General features: G+C 37.6%; 1 protein-coding gene across 3 annotated transcripts in view; it reads right to left on the bottom strand.

Moving 5' to 3' along the window:
- The window catches only part of gnaz (guanine nucleotide binding protein (G protein), alpha z polypeptide), a 53,765-nt gene that overhangs the window by 20,208 nt on the left and 19,752 nt on the right, over positions 1–13,805 (bottom strand). Inside the window, exons 1-2 of one of the 3 annotated variants that reach the window (XM_067433777.1) lie at positions 3,888–4,035; positions 1,751–3,015 (exon numbers count right to left, since the gene is read on the bottom strand). In XM_067433777.1, the coding sequence (XP_067289878.1) occupies positions 1,751–2,473 (723 nt within the window). In that variant the 5' untranslated portion in view covers positions 2,474–3,015; positions 3,888–4,035. Of the gene's footprint in view, positions 1–1,750; positions 3,016–3,871; positions 4,036–13,805 lie in introns of those variants that run through there. The other 2 variants (XM_067433778.1, XM_067433776.1) reach the window with 2 other exon arrangements.

Genomic DNA, 13,805 nt, shown 5'->3' with positions numbered 1-13,805 from the left:
AGGCAGTGATCTCCCAGTCTAACCTGCTGATAAGCACCCAAACCCCTTCTAAAGGTGATGATACATGTGGCAAATTTTTGAGCATTGTTGATGAGTGATGTTGTTGGGGCACTTCGCCATTGAGAATGGGCAACGCATTTCTATTTGGATACTTTAGATAGGTTGTGGGCTCTGCCTCACCTGGTTGCCTGTTGAAAGCAACATTGCCCAGTCACATAGCTCAAAAAGTTGCCCTGTGTATTATCACCTAAAGACCAGCCAACAGACCAGCTTCAACAGGCTGGGAGAACTGCATACCAAGACAGACAATTCACCTTAAGCTGGTTAAGATGGTAATCCACCTAGCCTTTCCCAAGTGGGTCGCCCAGCATTGTCTTTCTGATAAAGACCAAAGTAGTCTTGATGGTTAAGCCAGTTTAGTCCCCAACTGGTAAGAATATCAGTGTTTAAAACACAACAAGCTATGCTAGTTTTTAGCAGGGTACTGTTAGTTCTCTTAATAGTTTCAATGTAACTGAAAGCTTCTGTGCTACAGGAAATGTGGAAGCGAGATGATAAAAGCAGTTGTCCGTCAGTGCCACAAAGAGGATGAATTTACTGTAGAGATGTATGTAGCCCGTTGCAGATAACATTGGTTTTATGTGTCCCTGTTTTCATTATCTTGCTGCACCAATGACCAGAATACAAAATTGGGTAACACTTTCTATGAAGGCTGTATTTACAATGCGTTATTAGGGTATTCTTAATGTACTATAATACATGCATCATGCCTCATAAACAGCCTTATATGTTGTATCAACTGATAAATCATAACAACAGTTACAATTCATTATAATACTTACCTGTTTGTGGTTATAACATGTAAGAGTACAATGGATTATAAAATCAGATGAAGCCTGCTTTTATAATGCATTATAATGGTATTAATGCGTTATAATCCATGCGTAATGCCTTATAAACAACCTTAAACACAACATTTGGAGTTTGCTTGGAAGATGTACAAAATGGATATATTGCACCACTGTGGTAACATGAAAACTGCACTTTTGAAAGAGCACCTTAAGGTCACTGAATGGGAATACTGGTTTTCCAGGAACCACCCCTCACACATTCTTGGCTGCCTTATACGTGACATTAGAAAATACAACTTACATGAATGTGGTTAACTAGACTGTAAATGAACATATTTTTGTGCACCTCAAACATTGCTTTGTATATTTAAATGAATCTTTGCTTATAATTGTTTAGGAAAAGAACAAAAATAACTAATACATAAGTTAAAACACTTCTAAATATAATTTAAAAATGTGTTAAAATGGGATTGACTTTCTGGTTTCTAGTTTCTTTTGTATTTATAAATATTAAGTTGCCTATTAAATCTACATGATTTCCTACCTATATTGCAAAATAGGTGTTAGATTTGTTTTTTTATTATGAATAAAACCATGTAAACAATGTCAAGATATGGGAATTTGGAAAGTAAAAGATATGAAACTATGGGATATATAATCCATTATAATTTAAGTGGATAAAAGTATGTTCATTGTGTGTTATAAATCATCATAGTTATAGCCACAAATAGATAAGTGTTATAACTGTTGTTATGATTATTCATGAGACGATACAATACATTTTACGGTTGTTTTTTTAAGACATTATGCGTGCATTATAATGCGTTAAGAATTCCCTCATAATGTATTATAAATACAGAATTCATAGAAAGTATTACCCAAAATTGGGCTCTCCTTACCGTCTGGTTGTCTTCATAAAGCTTGAGGTCATAGCCACTGAGCTCCACACAGAATATAATGGCAGTCACACCCTCAAAACAGTGGATCCACTTCTTCCTTTCTGAACGCTGGCCACCCACGTCCACCATTTTGAAGGTGAGCTCTTTGAAGGTGAATTTGTTCTCAACAATGCCAGTGGTCATGTCACGTGAGCGCAGAATGTCCTCAACGGTTGGGATGTACTCTGGCGCAGAAATGCGGTCCAGGTCATTTAGATAATAGGCCGTATTGTCCTCTAGATGGTACTCATTGGAGCGACAGAAACACTCCTGGACCCCTGGATCGCCCCACAAGCGCTTCATCACCCCCAGGAGCTCTGGTGTGATCTCGCCCTTGCTCTCAGCAGGCCCGGTCAGGGCAAAGAGTTGCACCGCGTCATAAGCTCGATCAGGGTTGTGGAAGTCGATCTTCAAGGTGGCGAGGGCACGGATGATGCGGGTGAGTGAGTCGATGGCGTTGTAGAGGATGAGGGGCTTGTATTCCTTGCAGGCCTCCAGGTTGAAGCCTCCACTGTGAATGATCTTCATCTGCTTGACGATGGTGCTCTTGCCGGAGTTGCTGGTGCCGAGCAGCAGAAGTTTGATCTCACGCCGCTGCCGCTGGCTTTCTGAGCGGAGGTGTCGATCAATGCGCCGTGAGCGCCGGGCGGCCTCCTTCTCCTCCGAACTCTGCCGGCACCCCATGGTTGACTGGACTTGAGCTGGTAATCCCAGGGAATGAGAAAGTGGACGGGAAATAGGATGCAATGTAAAAAAGATATGTTGATACAGTTAGACTAGAGGAAGCTTTTGCTGGAAACCTGTTCAAATCTATAGTTTATGATTTTTTTCAAGGGTTGATTTTTTTTTTTGCCGTACAATGCTACCATGACATGATGGAAGACCCACTTAGGGCCTGGCATAAGGGCATTTGCCTTCGAGATCCCAAGGACTCTGGGTTCACATCAGGGGACTTTCTCCCCTGAGCACGACGAGCTTTAAGTGGACTTGTCAGTGTTCATCGAGAGAAAGTCGAAATCGTAAAATCCCTTCACTCTCCTCCCTCATGGCGTCCAGTGTGCTTCCCTGTATTTCTGTGACTGATTCATCTGTAGACAATTCCTCCCTCTTTTAATTTTCTTCAGACACTTTCCAGTCCAAAGGAATTTCAGACCTTTGTTCTTGAGGATTGTGTACTAGATCGTCCTGCTTACATAAGCCAGCGAGGCAGCTAAAGGCCCACGTTCCTGCAGGTAAAAAAAAGAGAGACATGTTAGTAATCATGAAACAGAAAGGAGGGCAAGTAAAAATAAGAATTATAAGAAGAAAGTTTCCATCAGAGAGATCTTAAGCCTTACTAAACCATCTGGATTGGACAATGTCCCCACCAAATTAAACATTACTTCACAGTTCTTAACTTCAAAGTGACCATGACACATGCATTCATAACCAAGTTTACCTTCGTAATTGTGACATATTTCTGAGTGCATTTTGTCCATAAGGAATTGATTGGATTGTGAGAAGTGAGCATTTCATACCAAAATGGAGTCAGACCTTTTTGAGGAAACTTTTTGACCAGGGCATGTAAGCATGCATGATGCAAGCATGATGGGTAAAGATCACCATCAATGGCTCCTAAAAGCATTCCAATGATAAGACTTCTATCATTATTTTTTATTATTGCTGTAACTTGAATTACATTAACTGGAATACAATTTAAGAAAAAGGCTGTTTTAGCATTACCCTAAAATGAAGGCTATTGTAAGTAGGTTACTGGCTACATGGCCTTGATGATGTGAGACAAAAAACATTGCTTCGTAAAAAGACAAACTTTTTCGGTAACCTTATTCTACTTTTTTTTGACTTGTCGACTTGCATACAACAGAAATCCTTTCAACAAACAAAAATACTTGAATTACACATGCAGAATAAATAATTGTACATGTGCATACTCATCACAAACTCAAGAAAAATCACATCAATTGCGTTCAAGCAACAAAAACTGAGTACACTCAAGCAAAAGATGAACAGACATGGTCATTATCACAGTCAGCCTCTGTTAGCTCTACAATCACACTTCTGCTTTCTCACAAAAACACACACCTAAAAAAAATCGAACCTTCTCCATGGTAAACCTGTCCCATCACGCACTCCCTTGTCATCCGCATCTCTCTGCGACCATAGATTCAGGTCTGCCAAGCAGGTGATATGACACACAAAGCCCATACACACATTTGTTCTCAGACACATCCACACACACAAGCAGAGGCAGGCAGGGTGTGAAACGGAAACAGATGTGAGATGAATGTCCTTCCCCGAAGCAATAGGTACCGCCCATTCTGCTCTCCCTCTCCCCAAGCCTCAACCACTGAGCTAACTGATAGCAGGTGGACTGTTTATTTACTGTCATGGTGGAAAATAACTGGCTCACAACAGGTGCTTTACTGCAATTCATTCCAATGTAATAAATGCAATAAATCCCTTTAGAAACGGTTAGTAATAATTGTACAGCAGGGCTGGGTCAGTTTTTGTTAACTATTTGTTACCAGTATTTTTATGTTCACTGGCCTCGCCACAATACAAAAAGGTATACTGATACCGATACTGATTTACAAAATTTTATTTTGGATTTGACAGCACTAAAAAATGTGTAAATCAAGTTTATTATTAAAGATACTAGAATACATTTTAATATTCAATCCATGTTTTAGTTAAACACTCACAGTTAACCACACCAAAATCCCTACCAGTCGTTCTTTTTGCACCCTTGCATAACACCTCGTTCTTCGGTCTGACATCATTTGAATGTATCGTGCCATCCAATACTAAAAGCATCCCGACAAACAATATATGGATAAAAGAACCCTTAATATGACGTGACCTCTAAAACAATTCATAATGAAATATTTGCTTTCAAGGGGAGTAGATGAGCTCTTAAGGTGATCTGTTAAAACAGAAGTGCCTGAGGGACAGCATAATAAATGGATGCTCTTTGTGACAGGCCGTGTGCTATTGGCGGTGTAACAAATGTGAAATCACGCCATGGCCTAGTTTCCGCGGAGAGATTACATTTCCTAGACTGGTCTCACAGAGAGAGAATACATCTCCAAGATCTGTCACAGACAGAATCCTGCTCTTGGAAAGATTATTGCACAAATATGTGTGGCAAGATTTGACAGGGAAAGGACACGGCAAAATACACCGTACACAAAGGAACGTATATGGAGGGCTCTTATTTCTTTTAACAGCACAGGATAAATCAAAAATCCCTTGATGATTGATCTAACTAGTTTATGTTAAGCTATTTGTTCTGAGTGTACTCTTTTTTTATCCCATGACATTTGTTTAAATCATTAGAGACAGTAACCCCTCCCGTTTTACTATTATTGTAATTATTGTCCAATGTACAATTAACACAGTCACGGAATAAGTAGCAACTAGCAAGTTTATAAAACATTAAATATTCACCCTTAAATATTCATCCTTAAATGGTCACTAATTCACCACAATGTAAAATAACTGACATTAATTTAATTGAAGAAAAAAAAGCTGTAACCTATTTTGTCTTACCAAAGACATAATATTTAGCTGTGTCTGACTGACACCACATGATTTTCCCCAATTTCAAAAAATATGAAGTTTCCTAACATTGAGAAACCAAAGAATTAACATCATGTGGAAGTGATATCACTTTCTTAAGCATGAGGGGAAGAATGTGAATAACCTTATTCTAATTTCTCAATAAATATTGTAGACTACACTATGGCTTAAAGGGATAGTTCACCCAAAAATGAAAATTCTTTTATCATTTACTCACCCTCAAGCTGTTCCAAACCTGTATGAATTTCTTCTGCTGAACACAAGGGGTATTTGGAAGAATGTTTGTAACCAAGCAGATCTTTGCAGCCATTGACTACCATAGTATTTTTAGGTAGTCAATGGCTGCCGAGATCTGCTTTTGGGGGAACTATCCCTTCAACCTTCAACCCTGTTACCCAAGGTATTGTAAAAAAAACAAAAAAACATTTAAATTCTTTTTTTTTCTTTTTCTTTATTTGTTTATGGAAGTTTATCGGGGGGAAAATGTAATTTAAATAGTTAAGCTTGCACTCTAAACCCTGGCTTAATTAAATCCTGGGTTATTTTGCTTCACATTTCACACTGATCATAATTTACCCGGGGTTAATTCATAATGTTATTTTACGCTGTACATTCCTAAACCCTTAATGTCCATATTTGCATATTTGTGGTGTCAGTGGTACTGATTGGATGAACCAGACCCTGCATACAATGTTTACATAAAGTCTTCAGCATTGCACATCCTCATATTATATAGTAGAGCTGTCTTTACTATCAAGTTTATCCCTAATAAAGCCGTGAACCCTAACATCTCTCAATCATAAAACCATCTCTGGCCAAGGTCATGGGTTAGATTCTTAGAAGATGAATTGAAGAAATGTATAGCTTGAATACAATTTGAATCACTTTAGATACTGTCAGATGCATACGTGTAAATGTAAAATTATTCGAAAATAAAACAGATCATGCTATATTTAGTTTATTGAAAAAAGGGCCTTATTTTGTTCACTGTTCTTGGAAAGGGCCATAAATATTCAAAGCATACTTGATCTCATTTCTGCATTTCTTTTACTTCAGCATTACATCAGTCAAACATTCATGCTTTTAGATTTAATAACATTTAAGAGAATTACTTCAGAGGAAATCTGGCAATTGGAGTATATTTATGATAGCTGATTATTCTGCTAAATTTAATGCCTGTTGGAGACGAAGAATTACAGCTGGAATGGTTGAGAAGTACAGAATGTGCCTGACCAAGTCTTGTTTTACCACTTCCGCTTTCGTAACCCTGCTAGGGTGTCTAAACTAACAATTTTTCTTGATGCAAGTATTAGTCAAAACAGTAACCTAGAAACCAAAATATTATGCTTGCGATGCTTGGTTCTGTGTATCAGAAATGCATTGACAATGTGTATCATAAATGTTTCCTAAGGCCATGACCGAATGTATGATTGGATGGAGAATGACAGAGGTCAGACTCGTGTTTTCTCATGAGCACTGAGGTAATCTGACCCCAACGGCTCCCTTTCGTCTCCAGAGATCAGCTGCTGTCATATTTCCTGATATTAATGCACCCACAATTATGATCTTTTTCAAAAATCAGCAAAGTTCAGTATCACATTCTTGTGCAATATGTTTGACAAGAAACAATTAACTCAAAACTAGTTTGATACCCATTATAATCTTACATTCTTAGGGTGTTTACACCTGGTATTAAGATGCATTTTGTTCGATCGGATCACAAGTGGACGGCGCTAAATACAGGTCCTTCTAAAAAAATTAGCATATTGTGATAAAGTTCATTATTTTCCATAATGTAATGATAGAAATTAAACTTTCATATATTTTAGATTCATTGCACACCAACTGAAATATTTCAGGTCTTTTATTGTTTTGATACTGATAATTTTGGCATACAGCTCATGAAAACCCAAAATTCCTATCTCAGAAAAGGTTCTCTAAACGAGCTATTAACCTATAGCCTAGAAATCTAGACGCACCCTAGCGGCAGCAAATTTAATCTGCCCGCGAGTGTCGTCTAGCAACTCTCAATATCCTTCTGAGCTGTATTCGCCTAACTCTTGCCGGGCCAATCACATCGTGTATAGAGTCGGTGGGCGGGGCCATAATGACAACGGCCGAGTTGCGTTTGCGTACTTCTAGTAAACACAGACCTGAAATATTTCAGTTGGTGTGCAATGAATCTAAAATATATGAAAGTTACATTTTTATCATTACATTATGGAAAATAATGAACTTTATCACAATATGCAAATTTTTTTAGAAGGACTTGTACATGTGTCAATGTTTTGCGTTTGTCCACTTTCTACCACTTCCAGAGGTAGTCAATAATATATTAGACCGGATTGCTTTTGTAGTGTAAACGCTCATGTGGTCAAAAGTGTTCAAAGAGACAAAAAAGATCCATACTCTCTGCCTACTGCCTTAGGCCCTGATCGGACAGAATGCGTTTTTCAGGTTTTAAAACACGAGGCACACCGCACACCTTTTTTTGGTTGATGTTTTTTAGTCTAGAAAAGAGCAGTGCATGTTGGTAGGCAACCCCTGAATCAGCTGTGCGGTCAGTTTAATCAAGGTAACCATCACCACAATGGAAGGCCCGCATCTCATTCGATTCATTCAATTGGACAAATGGAAAAAAACGTGAATGACAATGGGCGCTTTTATGCTCAGAGTTGATTTTTTTTTTCAACTTAAGGCACTCAGAGTTCTCTCACCATTCCTGATTTCTAACACATATGCTCCTCTTTCGGAAAAAAAAATCTGCTGCTCTCTGTACGTTTTTCTGTCTTCGGTGCGTTCATTAGATCGAAAGATCTGAAAAAAACCCTCCCCTCGAAGTAATCTTTTAAAATACCAGGTGTAAAATGGTATGTCTTCCTCGTGTACTTGTGGTCCGATCCACCAAAATTTATCTTAATACCAGGTGCTAACAGGGCCTAATAGGATATTTAAAAATGTTCTGGCATTTTGTTGACAGTGATAATTAGACGATAATTTAAAGAAAGTGTGCTATTCTGCTTGTACCTTGGCAGGTGTAGGACAGTAGACTCTCAAAACTTGTTCTATTCTTTATGTTGTGTGTACTAGTTAGTTTGCAGCAGTGACAAATGAACTTGTCAAAAAAGTTTAAAAAGATTTTTACCTCTTATGTTATTTTTTTTCTAACCTGATTAAATGTGTCATGTTTAAGTTAGGATAATAAGACACTACAGGGCTGTCACTAATAAAATGAAATCAGTATCAACAAAATCCTTCTTTGCAATGCAGAGGTGGTGGCACAGAAGCAACAAGTCACAGGTAATGTCAGTCATTCAATCAATTTGTTGATTGTTCGTTCAGAATTTTGACTGTGGCTGGAACAAGAAAAAATTGTGGAAACAATCAAGGACAAATCAAGTTACTAAAAAACTAAAACTACAAAAAACGAAAAAGCTAAAATGATGGCACATGAGACAGGAAGTAAAACAAAAGTCCAAAGAAAAATGTGGAAAACATGGCAACACAGAACACAAGGAAACAGGCCAAAACAACGACTGACCAAGAACAGGAGAAACACAACGGCTTTTTATCAATTCCAAGAACGCAAAGAACGGACTGTTGCCGGACTTGCTAGACGACCTTGAAAGAACAAACTCAGAAGGACGCGAGAACACAGAACGCGTCCTTCTGAGAATCGATCTTGTTATTCAGCTGATCATCCCAGCATATTTTAAGTAGTGGCTAATGCACAAAAAGTACAACATAACATCACAATCTATTAAAGCATTTCTTTCATATTATTATAGACATTTATTTTCATATTATGTCTTTCACGAATTGCATCATAATTGCGAGCTTGCAACAGGAATCTTTTAAGTGAGAACGTGAAGTTTAAAGCTTACAGGCTTACTTTACACTGACTTTCTGCTTCGTCTTCTGGACTTTTTAATGATTCGATTTTCTCAAATCAAGTCCAAAAGATAAACACAGAGATCATGACTGCATTTTAAAAGACTAAATCACACAATTGCGTGTTGAAGTGTTTTTGCAAAGTGAGGAACATACTTAATAATGTCAGATCACACATTGTTAAAACAACTCTCATGTTATTAATGTAGGCAATATCACACACCCCTACTTTCTTATAACCTCAATAACCATTTTTCAGAGTAAAACAAACATTCAATGAAAAAAAAAATGTTGGACAAGACTTAGACTTATACATTTTGATTTCATGTCGACCATGAGCGCAGGGGGACAATCTCAGCTAGCACAGACACAGACCTTATTGATACTGACTTTTCCTCTGGAGACACTGAAAAAGTTTGGAAAAAGGAAAGTCTGAAACAAATGAAGGTCTGTGTACCTGTCAGATGAATGCTTTTTGAGGAACACTGAGGTCATATTTTATATTGAGTTGGTCACCCATGTGACCCTGGCCACTACTGACTACTCCCTTTCCCCAGAACAAACCCAGCTTTGTGCAATAAAAATAGATTGTTATATAACATGCAATGGCATCTCTGTCTTATTGATGAATGCTTGTGTTATGTAAGGCTGCCTGCCAGTAGTAACTCTCTGGGATACAATCTTGGCCCAACTCATATATGTCTGACAAATATCACATACATTTCACAGAGCAGGGAACCAGTGTCAAATTAAGTGAAGCGTACTATGGTTATTGATGCAGATCTGAAAGACGCTCTTGGGATCTTTATGTTTTTGCTTAATTTAACAATATTCACATCTATTTCTATTTCATACAATACAGATTGTTTCCAAGTAGCTTCACAGTAATAAACAGGAATAAAACGGTTAATTTGGTCAAATTCATCAATTATAAAACAAATTCAATTTCAAATATCCAAATATCAATTTACTCATTTTTAATTTTACTCAAAAATATAATAATAATAATAATAATAATAATAATAATAATAATAATAATAATAATAATAATAAATTTTATTTATAATGCACTTTATATTAAACAAAATCTCAAAGTGCTACAGATTTAAAAACAATCAACAACAATAAATAAATAAGTAAATTAATAAAATAAAATAAATAAAACTGAAAAAAATAAAAAATAAAGAAGTAACAAGTTAATTAAAGTATATCACAAAATAGAAGTAAAAAAGGTCGCAAATGGTGATACATGAAGGGGCCTATTTTAACTATCTAAGCGCATGTTCTAAAGCACAAGGCGCAGGTGCAATTAGGGCATGTCCGAGTCCACTTTTGCTAGTTTAATGACATGAAAAGGTTTCTGCGCACCTGGCACATGGTCTGGTTATTTATAATATTTTAAGATGTTTGTGTGCTGCGTGTCTCTCTGTGTGTAACAAGCAGCACCTATTGGCACCCTTTTTTTGTTGGTCAATGGCTCAGTTGTTTTCAGTTGCCTCAAAATAGCAACACGGCAACAAATTCGCCTGAACACACCTCGCTTTCAGACCAGCATGCCCAGAGGCGCAAATGCATTTGCTATTTAAACAATGTGGCGCAGGACGTGAAAATGATAACTGTGTCAGGATGAAACCAGCAAAAAACATTTGCGTCGCGCCTGGCACCACATTGGGTGTATGATAGGGTCCGATGTCTCTGTTACAGTACAATACATGCATTTGTTATATTTTGCAATGTGAAAAAAAATCTTAATACTGTTGTTCATGTACTTTGCATTACATTCATGCATTTGTCAAAGGCTTCTATCCAAAGTGACTTACATTCCATTAAAAAGTACACATTTTTTATCAGCTCTTGCTTTTCCTGGGAATCGAACCTATGACCTTGGCATTGTTAATGTCATGCTCTACTGACCGAGCTACAGGAAGACATTGATGAAAATTTTGATTTGTTTTTCATTGTGAAGCAAATTTTGAAGGCAAAGTGCTTAATTGAAAAAGTGATTACATGAAAAAAAAATCCCTAATACTCCATCAAAAAATTGGGGGTCATTTATAATCTTGGCAAATTCTCCCAAACAAATCGTTCACACAAACAGTCACAAACTTGTGACCTTTCCCCTCCCCTATATAAAGTAAAATGATCCAGAGATTTCAGTCCTGCCATCTGTGTTGTGGACAACTTGACGTCAGTCCCTTCCCCCCCTCCACCCACCCTCCGTCTCTTTGGTATTCTGGCACACTATTGAGGGAGGGTTGCTGTCTATATATCACACTGCTGTCTTTCCTCCACAATGACTCATGCCCCAGTTACAGACACTAACGGATTACAGTGCAGAATAATTTGAGAACGGTTATATAGAAACCATACAGTATCCCATTTTAATGAAATAGACTCATAAATCATAGCACATCTCATCTTTCTGTATTATTAATAAAGCATCATGGAAAAGGAAACCACATTCACATGAGAGAGCGAAGTGATTGCTGATATTTGTTGTGTCAAATGTACAGGTACAATGCTAAAGAATGCTAAAACAATGCTTATATCAGCTTATATGTCTGATATAAGCTCATGCCATGCTAAGCTACTTCTTAAACCGTGCATCGGGATAGGTGTGATTTTTCGACTATTGTGCTACAAGAGGAAGAGTCCTGGGTTACTGTGTCAGTGGGCAGCTGAGACCACATACCAACCAGAACAGATTCAGCCATTGATCACATTGACAACAGTGAACAATCATACAATTCACCGAACGATGTTAGAATCAGATACCACTTCCCTTAATTTGTCCTCTTGGTTTTAACCATCCATCACAAGAACAATCATTGTTTCAGGAGATGTGTATCAGAAGGGAATTTGCAATGCCTCACGACCGCTGTTGCAATCGTTTTTGAGTGCCGTTGGGAAGAATTCACTGTTGTAAAACATTTTTGCTTCTTTCGTTTCTCATCTTTGGATTGAAGACGCAGGGTTTCGATTTGGCCAGCGGAAAACTGAGTTGCATCGTGTGACGTCAGAGAGTTTAATGGAACATGTATGACTCAAATCAGTCAGTTAATTCTTGAGAATTCCAGCGCAGTCCACTTTACAACACTTTAGTGCAGATAGTAGCTTTTATGGTAAAATCCCATATATAATCGTTTTCAATGTAATTGTTTCTCTAATAGAATGATCATATAGACCACACAACATCATAACTGGGAATGTATTTTAATTGTGATCATGGTTTGCTTCTCTCCATTAATTAAGCATAAATATCTGCAATACTCTATTACAATATCCACTTGTTATAGAGAGCTGCATGGATGACGTATTTTTTAGGCCAACCCGGAAATTCGCACCACTCTGGTTCCCTCGACAAAAACCCAATAGGATATTATATGTTGTATAACACATACCTTATTTCAGACCCATTGTCTTTTGGGCTGCACTTCTCACAAGCAATGTGGTGTCAATAGCTCTACAATCTGTGAATGTGAAATCGTTTCCAGGTTTTTGGCCAACAAAAATACATTGCTGAATGCAGACCTGTATTTATCCTAAAAACTTCACTATCTTTAATTGGTAACAAGCTTCTAGGAACTTTCATGATTGGGGTTCCCAGACGTTAAAATGTTCAAAATATCAAATTTTCTGCCCAGTGTTTCACTTAATCTTTCCAACCTGGCAACCATGCACACATGATCTCTCTGCTAATTATCCAGAAAACATCAACAAACATGCATGAACAGTCTCCATTGTGATATTCTGTTCAAATGAAAGTCATATGTGTTCCTTCATGAGGCCGTAAATCTACGAGCAAACCTTCTCAATCAGAAATTGACAAATCCAAACATGAATCTTGACTATATTGCTTACATTTGTAGTTGCTGCAAAAAGTCTTGTTGTTTAAATTTAAAAAAAAACATAATTTGGAATTATTGGAATTATATATACAGTGCCTTGCGAAAGTATTCGGCCCCCTTGAACTTTGCGACCTTTTGCCACATTTCAGGCTTTAAACATAAAGATAGAAAACTGTAATTTTTTTGAAGAATCAACAACAAGTGGGACACAATCATGAAGTGGAACGAAATTTATTGCATATTTCAAACTTTTTTAACAAATCAAAAACTGAAAAATTGGGCGTGCAAAATTATTCAGCCCCCTTAAGTTAATACTTTGTAGCGGCACCTTTTGCTGCGATCACAGCTGTAAGTCGCTTGGGGTATGTCTCTATCAGTTTTGCACATCAAGAGACTGAAATTTTTGCACATTCCTCCTTGCAGAACAGCTCGAGCTCAGTGAGGTTGGATGGAGAGCGTTTTTGTACAGCGGTTTTATTTTTGAGCCATTCCATTGTAGATTTTGCTTTATGTTTTGGATCATTGTCTTGTTGGAAGACAAATCTCCGTCCCAGTCTCAGGTCTTTTGCAGACACCAGGTTTTCTTCCAGAATGGTCCTGTATTTGGCTCCATCCATCTTCCCATCAATTTTAACCATCTTCCCTGTCCCTGCTGAAGAAAAGCAGGCCCAAACCATGATGCTGACACCACCATGTTT

This window comes from Pseudorasbora parva, chromosome 23 (assembly GCF_024679245.1).
Source record: "Pseudorasbora parva isolate DD20220531a chromosome 23, ASM2467924v1, whole genome shotgun sequence".
Classification (NCBI taxonomy): domain Eukaryota; kingdom Metazoa; phylum Chordata; class Actinopteri; order Cypriniformes; family Gobionidae; genus Pseudorasbora; species Pseudorasbora parva.
The sequence above is the reverse complement of the archived record's forward strand: the minus strand, read 5'-3'. Positions and strand labels throughout refer to the sequence as shown.